General features: G+C 52.7%; 2 protein-coding genes across 4 annotated transcripts in view; both read left to right on the forward strand.

Moving 5' to 3' along the window:
- The window catches only part of BRI3BP (BRI3 binding protein), a 108,959-nt gene extending 97,804 nt beyond the window's left edge, over positions 1–11,155 (forward strand). The window contains exons 18-21 of one of the 3 annotated variants that reach the window (XM_082353232.1): positions 5,087–5,156; positions 5,728–5,786; positions 6,602–6,804; positions 9,270–11,155. In XM_082353232.1, coding sequence (XP_082209358.1) covers positions 5,087–5,156; positions 5,728–5,786; positions 6,602–6,804; positions 9,270–9,407 — 470 coding nt within the window. In that variant the 3' untranslated portion in view covers positions 9,408–11,155. The remainder of the gene's footprint in view (positions 1–5,086; positions 5,157–5,727; positions 5,787–6,601; positions 6,805–9,269) is intronic. The other 2 variants (XM_082353233.1, XM_082353234.1) reach the window with 2 other exon arrangements.
- Positions 11,156–11,237: 82 nt separating this feature from the next.
- Positions 11,238–19,876, forward strand: part of TMEM132B (transmembrane protein 132B) — a 420,187-nt gene continuing 411,548 nt past the window's right edge. The window contains exons 1-2 of the mRNA XM_082353216.1: positions 11,238–14,649; positions 15,472–16,329. The gene's annotated coding sequence lies outside the window, so the exon portion shown is untranslated. The remainder of the gene's footprint in view (positions 14,650–15,471; positions 16,330–19,876) is intronic.

Consider the following 19,876-nt stretch of genomic DNA (forward strand, 5'->3'; position numbering starts at 1 on the left):
AGATTCCCGCCTGGGCCGGGCCTTCGGTGTCTAATTCTGGATGTGCCTGCCCCCTGCCGCCGCCCCCCCCCCCCCAACAAAGCCCGGTGAGGCTGCTCGCAGCTCATTCCGCCAGGGGGGCGATGATGAAATTTTTTTTTTTTTTTAATTTATATTTATTTATTTATTTATTTATTCATTTATGGCTGTGTTGGGTCTTCGTTTCTGTGCGAGGGCTTTCTCTAGTTGTGGCGAGCGGGGGCCACTCTTCATCGTGGTGCGCGGGCCTCTCACTATCGCGGCCTCTCTTGTTGCGGAGCACAGGCTCCAGATGCGCAGGCTCAGTAATTGTGGCTCACAGGCCTAGTTGCTCCGCGGCATGTGGGATCTTCCCAGACCAGGGCTCGAACCCGTGTCCCCTGCATTGGCAAGCAGACTCTCAACCACTGCGCCACCAGGGAAGTCCAATGATGAATTTTTGATCAGTATCTTGTCACCGTCAGCTTGAAGCCATCTTACGAAACCCTAATCTGGGTTTAGATTACTCTTAACCACCCTCTGTGCCCAGAGCCCCTTGGCCCGGAGCCCCTTGGCCCGGAACCCTGCTCCTGGGAGCCGGCACGACCCGCTGGTTTGCCTGCGTAGGGGTGGGAGGCCCGCTCGCTTACCCAGGCTCATCTGCCTGTTCAGGGAGAGATGCGTGTGCGAGAGGTGTCTGGCTGGGGTCTCCTCTGTCTCACACCCCATCATCCAGTCCTCGTGGAGGTGATGGGAGAAGAGGGCTTTTGCAGCGGGATGATTAATTCCCGGCCATCACTCACTCAGGCTGCCACCCTCTGTTCATCTTCGGAGTGGTGTCTTGCCCCAGAGCTGGAAAGTCTTTTTATTTAAAGCTCTGATTCCTGCCTCCTTACCTTATTTCGTAAGCAACCTCGAGTGATTGAAGCTATGTAATTCATAATGTAGCGAGTCTTCTGCTCCAGAGTTATTTACACCTAAGTACTTGCTCTCTTCAGCCTCTAGAAAGGTAATTCTATTTTGCATAAACCACATGTGGTGAATCAGAAAGTGGCAGGTGACCATCGGGGGTAGAAGGTGCCACGGGTCCATCCCGTTTCTCTACTCGGCCTTGCGTGTTCCCGTGTAATGTCCCACGTGAAAGCCATCGCACCTGGCATAGCACGTCGCATATGAGGGTAGCAGGAGCATCCGTCCCCGCCATGTGGCCTGGCCTCCATTGCATGTCTGCTGCATTTAAGCCCCACCTTGGGTCCTGCCAGTGTGTAGCTGTTCAGACAGACTAAAGCAGAATAGAGAGAGAGGGAGAGAGGTTCCTCAAATGACCTTGAAGAGGAGTCGGGGCTCCTGTCCTAGGAAGGGATTAGAACCTTAGCTTGAAGATCCATGTAAGAAATGACATCTCTTCATCTTCTGCAACACCGCTCTTTTTTTTTTTTTTTTTTTTTTTTAAAGTAAGCCTTCCATCCCTGTCCCCCAGCTCCCCTTTCTATAGGCAATTTTTATTTATTTATTTATTTATTTATTTATGGCTGTGTTGGGTCTTCGTTTCTGTGCGAGGGCTTTCCCCAGCTGCGGCAAGCGGGGGCCACTCCTCATCGCGGTGCGCGGGCCTCCCACCGTCGCGGCCTCTCCCGTTGCGGAGCACAGGCTCCAGACGCGCAGGCTCAGCAATTGTGGCTCACGGGCTTAGTTGCTCCGCGGCATGTGGGATCTTCCCAGACCGGGGCTCGAACCCGTGTCCCCTGCATTGGCAGGCAGATTCCCAACCACTGCGCCACCAGGGAAGCCCAACACCGCTCTTTGAAAACGCTTTTCTGTCACTTTCTGTTATATATGCAAGGGTTCGCGTGATAAATGTCTCTCAGGATTAATTTCAGAAAAAGTCTTTATTTCCAAAGCTCTGCTATTCCTTCTTGGAGGAAACAAATACTTGGTGACCTGTTATATTTTCCATTTTTGCCTTGGCTGCCAGGAAACTCAGAGCTGCCATCATTGCTCTGTTGTAGCAGTCCTCTCACCCCAGTGCAGAGTTTCTGATTCTTTCAATAATCCCATCATATAGTTGGCTTTATAGGTAGCTTCCTCAAATACTTTCTGGAAGTAGGTGTGACATACGAATAAATATGGAGAAACAAGGGCAGATAAGATAATGGGATCTGAAGCTGTTGGTCATGGTCAGGGTGGACACAGGCTGAACTTAGACCACTTCGCCAGGCCCAGCACTGAGAAATTCTTGGACTGTATAGGACATGGCTCGATGATAAAAGAAGACAACAACAAAGGAGCAAGGTCTTCCTTTTTGCAACAGGCAGCTGACTTACAGACATCACTACCCTGAAAAATTAGGCCAGGTGAAAATGTAAACTGACAAGGTGCCGATATGGAAAAGTATCCAAGAATTTATTAAGTGACAAACAGGAGTTCAGAACCGAGGGCATTGTATCCCTTCTGTGTGAGTTTTTAAAAGGAAATATATGTATGTATGTGTGTGACTAATATGAGCCATTTTGATTTTCTTTGTGACTTTTAATTATTTTTAAAAACCTAATAAAAATTTAAAAGGAACTTAAAAGCAGACTTTAGAAAGATTTAGATCATTCTGATTCTTCAAAGCAATGATTTCAGCTCTGAGTTTCCTGGTAGCCAAGGCAAAAATGGAAGTATGATGGGTACAGGTGACTGAAGATGACAAATTCCAAATAGGAGACCAGGCCTGCCCATGAGCCATCAAGATTTTGAGCTTGATGAGATGGAGCAGCCAAAGCTGCCATTGGCCCTCATTAGCAAAACAGGTCCAGTGGTCATAGGTCCTTTAATAAGAGAAGTGTGTATGTGCAATGTGTTGTTTATTTATATTTACATTTATGTACATGGAAAGCTGGGCCATCTTTTTTTTTTTTTTTTAATGTACAGGTATACATGCTCACTCTAAAAAGATTTCAGGCAGTAGACCTCCAGGAATTAAAAGCAGGAGAAAGGCTGGGTTTGCCCATTCATCCTGGTGTATTTGTTCACGGGTCCCATCACTGAAATGGGAGAGTAGGAGGAGAAGCAGAGTGAAGCAAAATCACCTGCCATGAAAACAAGAGAGTTTGAACTGCAGGCCCAGGGGCATGGAAACCTAGAAGGAAACCCTTAATTTCTCTGACATGGCAACCGGGCACCAGAGCCTCCAGCCACTTGTGGATTCATCCCCTCAGCTTTGGTTTTGCAAGAGGTTGAAGCATGTCATTTCATTTTCACAAATGAAAACTTCTTCCGGGAGATTTGCATCTTCCTTTTTCTTTGCATTTCCAGGGATTCAGTAAGGATCAGACTCATGGGAGGTCTGACTCCATATAAGCCAGACTATGCGTTGATCCTGGCACCCAAGTTCCAAAATGAAAAAGGATTCCCAGGAGGTGGGTGGGACAGGCCCTACTGCTGTGTCTGCAGCTTGCTGTCTCCTGGGACCACCATTTATAAGCCTGGTTTTCTGAGTAGCCATACAGACGTGCTTCTGCAAAACTTTGGCATGTCATTTGCAAGCCTAGGAATGACTTTTCCACCCGTTTGTGTAGGGGAACCCTTTAAATATCCGATTAGAAAGAAGAGGTTTCAGCCACAGCAATCAGACAAGAAAAAGAAATAAAATGCATCCATATTGGAAGGGAAGAAGTAAAACTGTCACTGTTTGCAGATGACATGATGCTATATATAGAAAACCCTAAAGTCTCCACCAAAAAACTATTAGAACTAATAAATGAATTTAGTAAAGTTGTAGGACACAAGATTAAGATACAGAAATGTGTTGTTTTCCTGTGCACTAATAATGAACTATCAGAAAGAGAAAGCAAGAAAACAATTCCTTTAAAGCTGCATCAAAAAGAATAAAATACCTAGTGGGGAAAAAAAAGAAAAGGTTTTATTTTTTAGCTTGGGGAGGAGGGAAGAAGGCCCTCGAGGCCTCCCGTCCTCTTTGCTCAGAATAAGTGAGCTCATGAGGCCTTTCCTTCTCTTCCATGGCCTCCCAAGCACTGCACGCTTCCTGCAGGCGGGGGACCTGGGCTTCATCTCCGGAGAAGCCTCGGTCGTGACTTGTAGCCACTTGTTGGGATGAGGGCATCAACAGAGTATGTTGTCATTGGAGGGGTAGCAGCTCAGAGTCACGGGCCGACTGGGTTATTAGCACTTAACAGTTGGAACGTGTGTCAAGAACTGTGAAGGAAGAGATGGCATCCGTGAGGACCTGAGCTGGGCCTCCTGGCAGTTCCCCCATGAGGCGTGGCTTCCCTCTGCTGCTCCGTGTCGGGTGGAGGATGTGTCCAAAGCTGGGGCCGGATCCCTGGGGTCTGTTGCTTTGCTGCATCCAGGACGGGGGCCTCCCAATGAACGTCACCAGCCCAAGGGCCCAGCTGCACGCTGCGGGCCACGTCGGGGTGGCTCAGGGCGCACGGTGTCAGTGTCACCTGATTCTTCCCTCTTTCTCCGCCCTCCACGTGCCCTGGGTTTTACCTGCTCGTCAAGCCTCTGTCCCCGTGGCTGGTGCCTCAGTTCAGGCTTAGGTTACTGGGACCATTGCAGTTGCCTCCCACCTGGTCATGCTCCTTCTGTTTATTCTGTTACAAGGTGGGCTGGGCCCCAACCCCTCCAGACCTGCTCCCTCAGCCACCCCAGACCACCCTCTCTTCCCAAGGCGGGGCTTGTACTTTCCCACCCTCCATTCAGAGGCCCCCCTCAAAGCTCCGTCGATCTCCCCAGTCCCCCCTTCACGTCCTCACTGCTGGGGTTGCGCTCAGCCCCCGTGAATTCCCGCAGCCCTCGTTGGTACCTGCGGGAGGGGCGTTTCTTGCGCGCTGCCACATCTCAGACCTGGGTGTGGGGCGGAGCCCACTGGAAGGCGGAGCCCACTGGAAGCCGTGCGCTTGGGGGCGGGAGATGTCTGGCTCACTTCCGCCCCCAGCCCCACGTCACGCCTGGTTCTGGGCCTCGGGCGTGTCTGTTGACGAGAGTTACGTCGGTGTCATGCCTTCCGAGGGCATCTGTCCAGGCATCCGGTCAGGATCCTGTCCCCTTGGAGTGACCGAGCCCCTCTGCCCCCCGGCAGGTGTCTGGGTGCACGGCGACTACTGCAGAATCAACCCCAAGACCAGGGGCATCATCATGCTGGGCCGAAGGTGAGGGCCGCGGACTTGGCTTCTCTAACCTGGGGCCACGCTTCCCGAGGCATCTGGGCAGGGAGAGCGGGGCGCTTCCCGTGTCCGGGACCCTTCCATCTGCTTGGTCTGCGGGGTGGGTTGGCTGCCCCACTTTGGGCCCTTCCTGGGTTCTTCCTGTGTCAGCTTCCCTGGGGTGGGTCTGGGCCTGACCCACATTTCTGTGCCCCGCAGTGCTGGGTCGGGGGGCTTTGGGGTGGGAGGCCCGCGGCCGACGTGCCCCCCGTGTCTTGTCTGCCGTTGCTACGGCCCTTCCCAGAGTGAAGGGAGGAGGGGCGCCCGCACCCGGGAGGGGGGCAACCTGTGTGGCGGGGGGGCAGGGAGGTGGCCGATGTGCCCACACAAAGGGGACCCCCTTGATAGCTAGCTTTGAGTTTAGAGGGAGAAAGGGGGGTGGTCGGGATCAGGAGCTGGGGAGGCCGCCAGTAATGATGGCATGTTGTCGTGGAAAGGGGGTGACTGTCCCTGGGGCCCCTGCGACGGGCCTCACTCTGGAGCCGCCGTGTGTCCATGACCTCGTCTCTCTCTCCAGCGACGGCACACTCAACCCCAACGGAGTGCGATTCGGCAGCTCGGAAATCTATAACATCGGTGAGCATTCTCTGTCCCGGCATTGTTCTCAAGGCATCCAGGAGCGACGCAAGGACTGTCTCAGCGGGGACCTGCTTTCCAAAGATCCCACCTTTTGGCATAACTCTTGCCCCTTTGCCTCCGGGCGTGAGAATCGACACGTATGAGCATGTCCTTCTTTCTAGAACATGCCTCGTCCACACTGCTTGTGGCTCAGAAAACCTCAGGACAGGATTCTTAAGGTCCTGTGGCCCATCCCCATTCCATTACATCTCATCCTCACAGTGAGCTCCATCAGGTTGGTCAACTGTGTCCACTCTTTATGGGTGAAGAAAGACGCACAGAGAGGTTGTGTGATTGCTGACAGTCACACAGCACCATCCAGGACGCCAGATAAAGACAGTGGGCCTCATGGATGCACAGTAGAGTCACCTGTGAGCCTTCAAAATGTCCCACCAGGGCCACGAAATCAGCCTCCCAGGGAGGCGGCCTCATGCAGATGACAGAGTCCCAAAGTCATGTCAGGGTTGTGTAATCAGGGTGGAATCTTGATCCATGTGATTCCAGCCTTTCTTCCTCCCACGAGTGGAGGACCCTCGCCGCGGCACTTGATTCCTTTCCTTATTTTTAAATTTGTAATTGAGCAAGTAAGGCGGGTGCCCGGCTCCTTGTAAGACGTCAGCCCTTCCAGCGCGAGCTACAGCCCTCTGACCCTGCTGGGGTGGGTGTCCTGCTGCCTGTTCCCCGGGGCTCTTGCCGGGGGGTGCCAGGGGAGCCACGCGGTCCCCATCAAGGTGGGACGGTGTGAGAGCGAGGCCCTGGCCCTGTCTCCGCAGTGGAGGCCTTCAAGGAGGTCCTGGACAGCCTGTGTGTCCCCCAGTACAACAAGGACGGGGAGGAGAGGGTGATCCTCTTCCTGAAGATGGCTTCCGGCCACACCTTCCGGCCCGACCTGGTGAAGAGGGTCTGCAGCGCCATCCGCCTGGGCCTGTCCGCCCGGCACGTGCCCAGCCTCATCCTGGAGACCCAGGGTATCCCGGTACGGCCCCCCAAGAGCCCGCGTGCTTCCGGAGCTCTCATCTAGACGCTTGCTCATGCTTTATATATAGTTGGTGCCCGTTGCCTGGCAACCCCATCCTGTTTTCTTTTCTGCCATCTCCCTCTCTTTTTTTTTTTTTTTTTTTTACTCTTCCTAAATTGCATGTAAAGCAACTTCTGCTAAACACCAGTCCTCAGAGGGTAAGCAGGCCCAGCCTGGCACGTCCAACTGGCTTTTCCCCTGTGTGGTTTTAGCGTGTGCTCAAATTATTAATGTGAAAATTAATTTTAACTTTTTAAAGAGTCGCTGGGGTGCCGTTGCTCTTGCCTTTTAATTTTAAGTTCTGCCTGCAGAAAGAAGATTTGAATCTATTTAGAGGCACGGCTCCAGAAAGCTGCCCCCCCTCCCGCCAATACTTTGTTTCAGTTCTCAGTGGGGGAGGAGATGCACTCAGATCGGATCACGGCTTTAACTTGTGTGCTTACAAAACAAAGGCCTCTGTCAGCCGAGAAGGCCTCTGTGTATACACGTGTGTGCGCACACAGCAGTGTAAGTGCACAGTGGGGCCAAGCCCGCAGAGTAGCTGTTCACAGAGGCGGGGACGGGAATGGGTTAACTGGGCCACCAGGGGAAGGAGAGTCTGCCTGTCGCTCCCCCAGCAGGGGCGGGCGTGTGAGGTGCAGTTAGAACCAGGGCTTTTTATACCGTCCACACATTTCCTTTCCACTTTGGTTATGCGTAGGACGGGCCCCGCGGCCTGGGAGCTCTCTTGTCTCACTCGGCGGGCGACTCCCGGTGACACTGTGCAGACAGTGGCTCTCAGGGAGAGGAGGGACTTCTTGAGTCAGTGACACTCACTGTCTTTTCCCTGGTGAGGGTCTTAGGCTTCCCTTCAGTGGATCAGTTCTGGATCTGGAACAGTTTGGGGAACTAGAATGTGATAGTCCCCTCGGCTTTATTTTGTTGAGAACGAATCTGTGTCCTTTGCTGCCGAAATGGTGATTCCCAAACTGTATCTGCTCCCAAGAAGAGTGGAGCGATTTGCTGGAAGGTGAGGAGCGTCCTGGCCTGTCTTTCTTTCCGTCCTCAGCCTGGCTCTCGCCCCCTGACTTCCGGACACTCAGTTCAGCTCTCTCCTCCTCCGTCCGCTTGGCCTGTGGAGTCGTTTCGAGGGTTCCTGGGGCTTTTTTCAAGTGCCCTTGTGTTCTCAGATCCCTGTGGTCCGAACTAATGGAGCACTTCGGAGAGGATTCGCCCTGTGTCACCAGGCTGGCGGGGGTCCGGCGCAGCCACAGGGACTCGGGGCTGGACACGGCCAAGGTCACGGCCGGGGGTCTGGTCACACCAAGGGGAACACGAGCGGGCATTTGAGGCCCTGCCAGGCTGGAGGGCCCGGCGGCCACGACTGCCCTGATCTCAGCAGGTCTTCGTCACTGGTCACAGCTGACGTGCTGGCCCATCCTGATGGGAGGCTGTGCCTTATCTCTTGGGTAGGGGGGGTAGGGAGGGGGCCAAGCAGGAGTCCAGGGACCTTCTGCCCCACCCCCCAGCCCTTCTCACCAGGAAGCAGGAGCAGGATTTCTTGTAAAACAACGCCTTGTTTGTTTTGTCAGCTGATGCAGGCTGTTCTTGGGGCTTTAAAGCACAGAAAGCACGCGAGACGCTTGCATTTCAGGGCGAGAGGGGCTGACGACGCCTCAGTGGCAGGTGGTCCCTCAGAATCCGGTGCTCAGATCCTTAATTAGTTCACATGTAGACCGAGGTTTTCAATGAATGAATTTTAATTACATCTCAGGATAAAAAAAAAAAAAAGTGCCAGTGCGAGGAGAGATCAGGGCACCAGCGGCTTTATTAAAGGGCTCTCTGTTTGTTCCAGAATTTTCCTGGTCCCTAAACACTCCAGCACAGCCGCCAAATGACCATTGGGGTTAAAGATGAAACGCGTGCTACGAATTTTAGAGGGGCCTTTGAGCATTTGGACAGAGTCCGACTATGGGAAAAGCAGTGCCCCATCTCATTCAGATGACGGTTCTGGGGGAAGATTTGCCGGAAGTTTGGTGAGGCTCTTGGACGAAGCTCACTTTCCGGTGGTCGGGGACAGTCACAGGAAGCCAGCCCACTCCTGAAATAAGCTAGTCTTTCTAGTATAATACAGTGTAAGAAAGTAAATGTAAGCAATAAAGAGGCAGTGTAACAACGAGGCATGTCTGAGAGCTGTGTGCGCCTTAACTCATCGGCTTGCCCACAGCCTCGGGGTGGTGCTCTGGTCCCCAGTTTATGTTCAAGGGGACAAACCCAGGTTAAGGAACTTGCTCACAGTCACCCACCGAGAATCGCTCGCTCTCGTCGCCCCAGGTCACAATGGTCGTTTCGGCTTGGATGTGCCCAGATGTCAGAGCTGAGGGACTTTTCTCCCCTTCGGGTCTAAATGCTCTTTCTGTCTGCTTCCTCCCCTCCCCTGGCAGTACACCCTCAACGGCAAGAAAGTGGAAATGGCCGTGAAGCAGATCATCGCTGGGAAAACCGTGGAGCACCGCAGAGCCTTCTCGAACCCCGAGACCCTGGATTTGTACCGGGACGTCCCCGAGCTGCAGGACTTCTGAGCCGGGCCAGCTGGCACGTCCCTGAGCCACACACGTCTGTCCTGTCACTTCTGTGTGTTCAAGAAGTTACTTAGAGGGACTTCCCTGGTGGCGCAGTGGTTGAGAATCCGCCTGCCAATGCAGGGGACACAGGTTTGAGCCCTGCTCCGGGAGGATCCCACATGCCGCGGAGCAACGAAGCCCGTGTGCCACAACTACTGAGCCTGCGCTCTAGAGCCCGTGCTCTGCGACGAGAGAAGCCACCGCAATGAGAAGCCCGCTTGCCGCAACTAGAGAAAAGCCCGGGTGCGGCAACGAGGACCCAACGCAGCCAAAAATAAATAAATGAATAAATAAATAAATTTATAAAAAAAAAAAAAAAGAAAGAAAAGACTTAACCTACGGCTCTTCTCAAAGGAGTTTGCACCAAGTCCGTAGGCTGGGGAAGAACGATTCTCTGTTCTGCGGTTTCACCTGGTGGGTCCCTGACTCTTCCACCCGCCACAGGGGGATCCTGACCTTCAGGGGCCGAAAGGGAGGGTTTGGGTTGTGTGTGTGGCAGTCTGGAGAGTGTGTGTCTTTGCACACTCGCAGGGAGGAGCTGGGGTCTCCTGTGCGTGCACCGGCATGGCTGACACCTGGTCCCCATCCAGGGCCCGCAGGCATCCTGGTGACGGCTCACCCCAGGGCAGTGACCGGCCTGCAGCCTTGTACTGTGGCTCCGTTTCCCTCTCTTAAGGCCCAGATCTCTTTCTTTCCTCTGTGTTGGTCTCCCGGCTCTGGCCGCCACCCTTCAGGGCCCATCTGTCTGCTGTGGCACATTACCTGTCACGGGGCCCGTCCCAGGGGGACTTTACAGCATCTCACGGCAGATTCTCAGGACCCCGGGCCGACCGCTCTCCCACTCTCTGTGTGTCACGGATGGAATCTGGGCAGCTCCTGGGGGAACCGTGTGTCACACCCAGCCATCGGTGCTCCCCAGAAGATAGAGTTCCAGTTCCCTTTGGAGAATGAGTGGGTTTCACGTTTTAATAGGATCTCTTAATTTCCCGGGCTTTGAGTGGTTTGAAATTTTTTTAATGTTAATTAAGTGTGTGGTGTGTGGGTGTTTGAAGGCGTGGGTGATGTCCACGCCGTGGGGAGTGTCACTCAGGGATGTGGACGAGCCCCCAGGCCACGGGTCCTGCTGAGGCAGAGCCACTGGGCCTCAGGGGGCGTGGCCTCACTGCACAGGGGGCCGGGACCTGCACATCAAAAGCTTGTCGCCAGCAGCTGTATGTACTTTTGAATGTACTGTTCAGTTCAGCCTCTTAACACACTTCTGTCATCGTAATGTTCATTTTTGTATTTTTTAAAACCGAGTACGGTGAAAAACTTTCTTGAACCCTTTTTCTCGTGGATTATAGAAACGGGGCAGCACTGAGTTTACTGGAGCTAATTTATGACCACATTTTAAATGCAGAGTAAAGTCCGGAAAAGTGATTCTATCCTGGGATAGTAAAGAGGTTTCCCCTCAGGTGGCAGCTCTGATAAATGGGTGATAGGCAGAGTGTCCCATTCAGAAGGACTCTGAAGCCAAATCTCAGCTGAAAAAAAGTGCATCAGGATTGGCCAGCAATGTCTGTCATGGCTAAACGATGGATTGTTTCTTGTCAAGTGTGAATGTCAAGTATAAACTGGGTATTGTAAGAGATTGGATAGGTCTCTGCCAACTTAAAGGCAGACATACACACAATGTTTAATAAACGATTTCGAACTTCATAAAAAAACGGGGCAGGTGCTATGAGGCATTTAATACAGTAAGCATATACGTGTATGTGCACACACCCGTGCGAGTGGCGTGCTGCGTGTTTTCTCTGAAGCCGGGGCTGGATCTGAGGGCTTAAAGCTGGTGCTGATGGGCCAGCCAGGAGCCGCAACCCGCTGGGAGATGTTTGGCCCAGGTGGCGGGGGCATGTCCTGGGTCCCTGCTAGTTAGCGGCCGTGCCTGGTGCCCGAATGGCCCCATAGCCCTTCTCAGTGTGAAGCCAGCCCCCAGAGGAGGAGGACTTTCCTCACCCTGGGCTCCCCCAGGGCTCAGGGCTGCTGGGGTTCTGGATGGCACTTCCTCATCATTGCAGGAGCCGGGTGGCACTTGGGTCGTTCCTGGCTCTGTGTTGCAGCATCTGGGCTGCCTCCTGGCAGGGCTCATTTTTCTCGCGTCACGGCAGGTTAGAGGCCGCTGTAGGGCGGGTGCAGGGGCGATAGGTGCCCGGCTCCTCCTGTCCCCTGGGCTCCGCTGTGCTCGCGTGGGGCTGCTCACCCCCAGCGTCCCATCCGTGTCCCAGGCGGGAAGGAGGAAGCGACCAGGGCTGGGTGAGAGGCAAAGAGCCTGTCCCTCCTCGGCACCCCCCGCCCTTTGTATCAGCAAAGCAATGGCTTTCCAGGAAAGCCCAGCCAGTGCACACCTGCTTATGCCTCAGAGGCCAGAACTGGGCACAGGCCACCCCTCCCTGCGGGGAAGTCTGGACAGCTGAGTGCTTTTAAACCGGGCCTGTTACCTTTGTGTACAGGCAGACCTCATTTTATTGCACTTCGCTTTATTGTGCTTTGAAGATACTGTGTTTTGTTTTTTTTACCAACTGAAGGTTTGTGACAACCCTGTGCAAATCTGTGGGTGCTGTTTGCTCACTTCGTGTCCTTGTGTCACGTTTTGGCGATTCTCGCCATATTTCAAACCGTCCACCTGCAAAAAGATTACAGTTCACTGAAGGCTCAGACAGAATTTTTTAGCCATGAAGTATTTTTTAGTTAAGGTACGTACTTTTTTTTTTTTTATAATGCCATCGCATAGCTTATAGACTACAGTATAGTATAAACAACCTTTATTCGTGCTGGGAAACCAAAAACTTCATGTGACTCGCTCTATTGCGGTGGTCGGGACAGAACCGGCCATGTCTCCCAAGTATGCCTGTATTAGTTTACTCATGCTGCTGTAACAAATTACCACAAACTTAAACCAGCATGAATTTATTATAGTTCTGGGGGTCGGAAGTGTGACGCAGGTCTCGCTGGGCTAAAATCAGAGCGCCAGCAGGTGGTGTTCCTTCTGCAGGCTCTAGGGGGCGCCCGTTCCTTGCCTTCCAGCTTCTGGAGGCGCCTCCCTCCTCGGCTGGTGGCTCATCCCTCATCCTCAAAGGCTGCAGCATCTGACACCCCTGCCTCCCTCTTCCACGTACAAGGACCTCTGTGATTACCCTGGCCTCACTCAAATAATCCAGGATAATCCCCTATTTTAACACCTACCGATTAGCAAGCTTAATTCCGTCTGCAGCCTTAAATGCCCCTGGCCACATAACCTAATGTTTTCACAGGTTCCAGGGATTGGGATGTGGGCATCCTTCTGGGGGTGGGAGTGGGATTATTCTGCCTACTTGGCTTCGCAAACTCCGCCAGGTGCTGTAGGGCAGGAAGAGGGAAGAGTGGTGGTCAGGAAGGCGTGAGCCCCGAGCCGGGAGGGTGGGCATTCGGGACCCCTGGTTGCTGACTACCCCCGGGCTGGGCTTATCCTCCCCCTGTGACCGGCCTGCCAGCCTCCTTCCCAGGGCTCAGGTCAGGCCCTGGACCCCCGGCCCTCTCCTCCGGCCGGGTGCTTGGAAGCCACTTCATATTGACTGTGCCTGAGGAGTCGTTAAGGCTTAGTCGCCGTGCCCTTTAGTTCTGGCAGGACGTCCCAGGCCGGCTGAGCCCACGCGTCCTTATTAATAGGCCGCGCTGGACAACTTCATTAACGAGAGACAGATGGGCTGGAACAACAGCCCACTCCATCGCCCGCGGAGCCAGCTCTCCCGTGGAGTGCCTTGGCCCCAGCATCGCTCTTCAAAACCCCGGCACCTGCCGGCCAGCTGCACTGAGCCTTCCTCCCTGCTCCTGTCCTTCCCGTTCCCACCACCCATGTCCCAGCAGCAGCTCCAGGGAGCCTTAGGACCTGCAGCGTGGCCTGGCCGGGGCTGCGAGGTTCTGTGCCCCTGGTCGCCTCCCACGGGTGACAGAAGAGAGTAGGGAAGGAGAAAACGGGCAAGCTGACTTCTGGAAAAGTCTTCCATCCACCCGGCCCCGGATGCAGACCCTCCCTGCCGCCCCCGCCCTCCCCCAGCGTCACCCTGTCACCCCGAGCACCACTCGTGCACAAAACACAAGAACGGTTCCGGTTCATCAAGCAAATAGGTGTTGAACACACAGCCAAGGTGATGGGGAGCCTGTCGGATTCCGCCGGAAGCCCAAGCTGGCGTTGATGAGCCGAGTTGCCGTTTACATCAGCACAAACTCCTTCTAAAAGCCTGCTGCCATCATGTCCCCAAGCCTTGAAGGCTGTCATAAATGGAAAAGAAAAGGCCCGTTTAGATGATGTTTAAAATGCACTACGAGCTAAGTGCTGGCTCCTTGTCACGGCTGATCATCTTGGAGCGTGCCCTTGGCCGTCACAGCAGTAAGTGGATGGTCTCATAATTTCATTAGATGACTTCCAGGGGAGAAACCGTTGTTAAGTCAATTCATTATGCTCTGGAACAATTTCCAAACTTTTTCATCTTGGGACGCCCTCCCTGTGCTTCCTCCTACTCTTTCTTTCCCTGGCTCAAACTGTACATCATGAGTCAGGCTAGGTTCTGGGGAGAGGAAAAGGGACAGCTTGGACCCAGTTTTCATTTTCTGGGCTTCGAGCTTGCCGGTCTCATCCTTCCTGCTCACCATTTACCTGCTCAGCGTGGTCTCATTCCTTTTGGTGTCCGCTTGCATTTTTCAATCATGACTCAGGATTTTCCTGGCTACATGTAACAGAAACCCCGATCCAAACTGGCTCAGGCGAAAAAAGGGTATTATTGGCTCACAGTGCTGAAAACTCAAGTGCTGCGACTAGCTTCAGGTGTGGCAGGATCCAGGGGCTCCGTGATGTCATCAGTGTTCTCTGCCCCCATATCCGCTCTGCCCTCCTCTGTGTTGATCACATTCTCAGATGGCTTCTCCTCTCAGGAGACAAAGGTGAATACAGCTCCAGGCTACGTCCTCACAGGGCTGAGAGGGGAGAAACATTTTTTTTCCCCTAGTAGTTCCAACGTGAGTTCCCATGTTGAAGCTCATTGGACTGTTTGGATCATGTGCCCAAACCTGAGCCAATCACTGGCCAGGAGGAGAGACTATGCTGATTGGCTAAGCCTGGGTCACATGACTCTCCGGCAGGCGTGGAGCCGGCTTCTTCCAGTAAGCGGGAGTGAGGGTGAGGAACGTGGGTTCCGGAGGAGCGTGTGGCTTTTCTTTAAGAAGCAGAGGCAGGGACTTCCCTGGTGGTCCAGTGGTTAAGACTCCGAGGAAGACTCAGCGCTTCCACTGCGGGGCGAGCGGCTTGGATCCCTGGTCGGGGAACTAAGATCTCACAAGCCGGGTGGGCACGGCCCAAAAAAAAAAAAAAAAAAAGCAGCAGCAGAGGCAGCAACGAGCCCCTGTTTCTTTTCATCTTTTCTTAGGTGTCAGCCCTTCTCTTCTTTCCTCCCTGGTTCCTTCTTTCTCTAGGAGAGACTCCCTCTAACCTGTGTCTCTCGCCCTGCTCCTAGGCCCCTCCCCAGCTCGACAGAATCTCAGGTTGCTTGGAAAACAAGCTGGGTCCTGGTGACTTAGAATGGATTTCCAGATGAAGGAAACAGGGGTGGGCTGGGGAGAAATGTGCTCTGTTTTTCCATAACATAAACTCTGCAAAGTAAAGCTCTGAAATCTTAGGTTTGCCTTTAAAAGTCTGTGAGACTCTGGATTAACATCTAGCTGCCCCCCTCTGAGGCCTCTGCAGCCCAGGTGCTGGGCCAGGGGCTGCAGTGTGGGCAGGTGGGCTCAGCCCTCCTGGGGGGCCGACACATTGCCGCTGTAACTCCTGCCCACACCTGGGGCCCCTGCCCCCTACTCCGCCTCCCCTCCCCTCTCCTTCCTCTCTTCTCCTTCCTCCTCTCTCCTCCTCCCCTCCCCCTTTCCCCTCCTCCTCTTCCCCTCTTCCCCCTTCTCTTCCCACCCCTCCCATCTCTTGACTTTAGACCAATCACTTTCCCTCTCTCTGCCTCAGTTTCCTCACTCAAGACGTCGGATGATAAGAAACAACCACCTGCCATGGCTGGGAGAGGCTGCAGTGAGGCCAGAGATGGAAATCACTATAAACAAAGGCACCGGAATTGCTCAGGTCAAACCCTGTCTCACCTGCCTGAAGTTCTTCACTCCTCAAACCACCCCTCCTGAAACGGACTCACATCCCCTCTCCCCGGGAAGCCTGTCCTGCTGTGCCAGTCTGGGCTGACGTGTCCCATCTGTAGTGGACACACCCTACAATGACCCCATAATTCCCACCCTTAGCACCCACACTTGTGTGTTAGCCACTCCTCTTGATGTGAGTGGGACCTGTGACCTGAGTCTAACCGATCGGATATGGCAAAGGTGAAGAGATTTTGCAGATGCAGTTAAGGTCCATAATCTCACTTTGCATTAATCAAAAGGAAGTCTATCCAGGTGGGCCTGAAATAATGACGTGAGTCCTTTAAAAGAAGTTCCAGGCCTTCCCTGAAGTCAGAGACTCCAAGTAGCAGAAATTTCTGGCTTTAAAAAAGCAAGCTACCATGTATTCTACAGCCACAGGAAGTGAATTCTGCCAGCAATCTGAGGGAGCTGGGAAGGAGATCCTTCTCGAATCAGGCCTCCAGATAGAACACAGCTGGACCTCCACCTTTTTTATTGGCTGTGCCACGTGGCATGCGGGATCTTAGTTTCCCGACCAGGGATTGAACCTGTGCCCCCTGCAGTGGAAGCTCAGAGTCCTAACCACTGGCCCACCAGGGACTTCCCCTGGACCTCCTGGACCTTGATGGAGCCTTGTGAGACCATGAGCTGTGAACCAGCTAAGCAGCGCCTGGACTTCTGGCCAATGAAAATGGTAAGATAATGTGTGTGTGTGTGTGTGTGTGTGTGTGTGTGTGTGTGTGTGTGTGTGTTTTAATACATTTATTCATTTTATTTATTTATTTTTGGCTGCGTTGGGTCTTCGTTGCTGCGTGCGGGCTTTCTCTAGTTGTGGTGAGTGGGGGCTGCTCTTCGTTGCGGTGCGCGGGCTTCTCATTGCGGTCGCTTCTCTTGTTGCAGAGCACAGGCTCTAGGCGCGTGGGCTTCAGTAGTTGCGGCTCGCGGGCTCAGTAGTTGTAGCTCACGGGCTCCAGACGCACAGGCTCGGTAGTTGTGGCGCACGGGCTTAGTTGCTCCGCGGCATGTGGGATCTTCCCGGACGAGGGCTCGAACCCGTGTCCCCTGAATTGGCAGGAGGATTCTTAACCACTGCGCCACCAGGGAAGCCCCGTGTGTGTTGTTTTAAACCTTTTAAGTTTGTGATAATCTATTCTGAAGCAATAGAAAACAAATACACCCTCTCAATGGCCCTGGCCTCAGCAGGTGTGATCCCACTCCGCTTAGCACCTTTCTGTGTGTGAGACCTGTCTCCTCAGCCTCACTCAGGCCCTTGAAGATGGGACTCTTCCTCCTTGTCTGTATCTCCACCCCTCAGTCCCAACCACAGAGTAAGCCTTCAATAAAAATGCTCATTTGAACTGGGACTGGCACCGTGACAAAAAGCCATCTCTCATCACAGGCTTCAGGCACAGTGGGATCCAGGAGCTGGGATAATGTGATCAGGTTTCAGCCTCATGCTCTCATGGCATCTTGTAAGGGCAGTAGGATGTAGTGGTTAAGAGCTTGGGCTCTGGAATTAGGTTGCCAGATAGAATACAGGAAACTCAGTTAAATTTGAATTTTAGATACACAGTGAATAGCTTTTTAGTGTAAGTGTGTCCCCAATATTACATAGGACATATTTATAACAAAAAAATATTCATTGTTTATCTGAAATTCAAACTTAACTGAGCATTCTGTTTCAGTAAGTCTGGCAACCTTACCCTGGAACCAACTGCCTAGATCTGAATTATGGCTCTTCCGCTGTCTGTGTGACCATAGAGAATTTACTTACCCTCCCTGAGCCTCATTTCCCCATCTATAAAAGTGAGGATTAAAAAGACTATGCATCTCACAGGGTTGTGGTGAGAGTGAAGTAACCACATTGCCTATAAATAGTGCCAGGCATATAGTAGGCACTCAGTAAACATCATCTACTACTATAAAATCTTGTCCCTACTTTCTTCTGCATAGGTGTTCATCTTTGACTTATTGCCTAAGTTCCAACAAAAGACCTGGGGAGAAATCTCATTGGTCTGGCCAAGGTCATGTGCACAATCACTGTGACCAGGGGAATGGAAGGTTCTGATTGGCCACACCTGGTGGAGTGTGGTCCCCATGTCGGAAGGAAGCCCTGGGTCGCCCTGAGCAGGGGTCCTCAACCTGCGGTGATGCTTCAGGACCACTGGTGGGCACAGGAAACAGAAACGGCGTTTGCCGGAGGGTGCGGCTGGTGCTTATTTCCCACCCAGGCTGCACTGGAAGGAGCTGATGAATATCACACCGCATCAAGCAGACGGTGGGCCTGCAGCGCTGATAATGACGGCCTGGGTCCCCTCTGTGCGCTGACGTCCGAAGCAGGTGCCAGTTGCCAAAGGCAGCGAGCTTGTTTCTCGTCAGTCTGGGCTGTCCTGGTGGCCAAGGGCTGTGGCGCCTGCTGGAGTGTCTGTTTAGCTGTCCTTCTATAATGGACGGGGCTCAGGACCACAGCTTCAGGGCCTGGAGCCATTTGTCTGGGCCTTAGGCTGGCTGGTGCTAATAATAGCCAACATTGACCACGTGCTGGGCACTGTTCCAAGGGCGTGATCCTGACTATGAGCCTGGGAGGTCAATATCATCATTATCCCCATTTTGCAGATGGGGAACAAGGCACCAAGTTCAAGGAACTTGCCTGAGGTCACACAGGGCTGGATTCCAGCCCACGCAGGCTGGTTCCAGACGCTGGTCCTGACCTTCCTCCTGAACCTTTTGGAAAGGGCTTGCAAAGAATGGAGAGAATCCCTTTCTTGATAATCAAAACCTCATTATGTGGTCCTTTTTTTGGGTAGTTCTTTTTTGTGGGGTGGGGTGGGTAGTTCTTGCATGTCTAGATTGATATAAAAAAAAATCACACCTCAGTGAAAAAGATCAATTGCCACATACGGTTTCCAAGTCACTTTGACGTCGTCACAAACCCTCTCATATGTTTGAGCCTCTAATTAGATTTGGAGGAGAATCAATTCATGTGTCATGAAATTTTAAAAGACAACGTTCCATGAGTGGTCCTTCCCATTATTCCAGCTTGATTGAAATTGTGGGTTTTTCACAGGATGCTATTTATACTCTTAAGACAATGGAGCTTCTAAAAGGATTCTGATTCTTAGGTCTTCATATGTGATTTCTGGAGAAGCGGAAATTTTCAAATTTTCATAATGATTGTGTTTTTCTGGCTGTTTTCCTTTTCTTTTCTTTTCTTTCTTTCTTTCTTTCTTTTTAAATAACCTGACTCGGCAGTGTCTCTCTCCCCCTGATGGGGACCTCAGGTTCTTGCCAAAGTATGTATCACATAATTGCTTTCATGTTCAGACCCCGCAAGAGCACGTTGTAAATGGCTGCGACACAGATGTGACAATTCCATTAGGCCTGGGTCCTTGCATGGTCGACCTTGCAAATTGAATTTGGGGAGGTGAGCCCTTCTGCCTGGCTGCTAGATTTCACGTTCGCAGTTTGGGGAGAGGCCTGGGGAGCTGCCGGCGGAGATTTCCGTGCAGGGCCCGCATAGCCGGGCATTCACTCCGGTGAGCCCTGCACCCGTCCCGCGTCCCCTTGCGTCCCCGGCTCTTCCTCAGCTCTCCAGAGGAAGGCGGCAGCCCATGATCGACGGGCTTCTGCCCACTGTGGCATTATTAGCCACTCTGTCAAGGTGACAGACCTGAGGTTTATTTTAGGTTGGGAGTCAGCCAGCCTTCCCAGAGAGTCAGCCGCAAAGACTTAAGGGCATGGTTCTCGGCCCTGGGTGCTGGGGAGCTTTTCACCAATACGCATGCCCACCAGGCTGGCCTCTGGGGTGCAGGAAACGTGCTCTATCTTGATCCCTGTGGTGGTTACTTGAGCTTATCTATGTGTGTGCAAAAATTGAGCTTTGCTGAGGATGTGGAAAAATCAGAACCCTTTGCATTGCTGCTGGGATATAAAATGCTGCAGCTGCTTGGAAAACCGTTTGGCAGTTCCTCGAAAAGTTAAACACAGAGTTACCGTGTGACCCAGCAACTCCACTCCTGGGTATGTACCCAAAAGCACTGAATGCCAAGACTCAGAACAGATGTTTGTACACCCATGTTCATAGCAGCATTACTCCCAATAGCCAAAAGGTAGAAACGACCCCCAAATGTCCATCAACAGATGAATGGATAAACAAAACGTGGAATATTATTTAGCTATAAAAGGGAATAAAATTCTGATACGTGCTACAACATGGATAAACGCTGAGAACATGATGCAGG

Source organism: Balaenoptera borealis (genome assembly GCF_965194805.1).
Source record: "Balaenoptera borealis genome assembly, chromosome: 14".
NCBI classification, from domain to species: domain Eukaryota; kingdom Metazoa; phylum Chordata; class Mammalia; order Artiodactyla; family Balaenopteridae; genus Balaenoptera; species Balaenoptera borealis.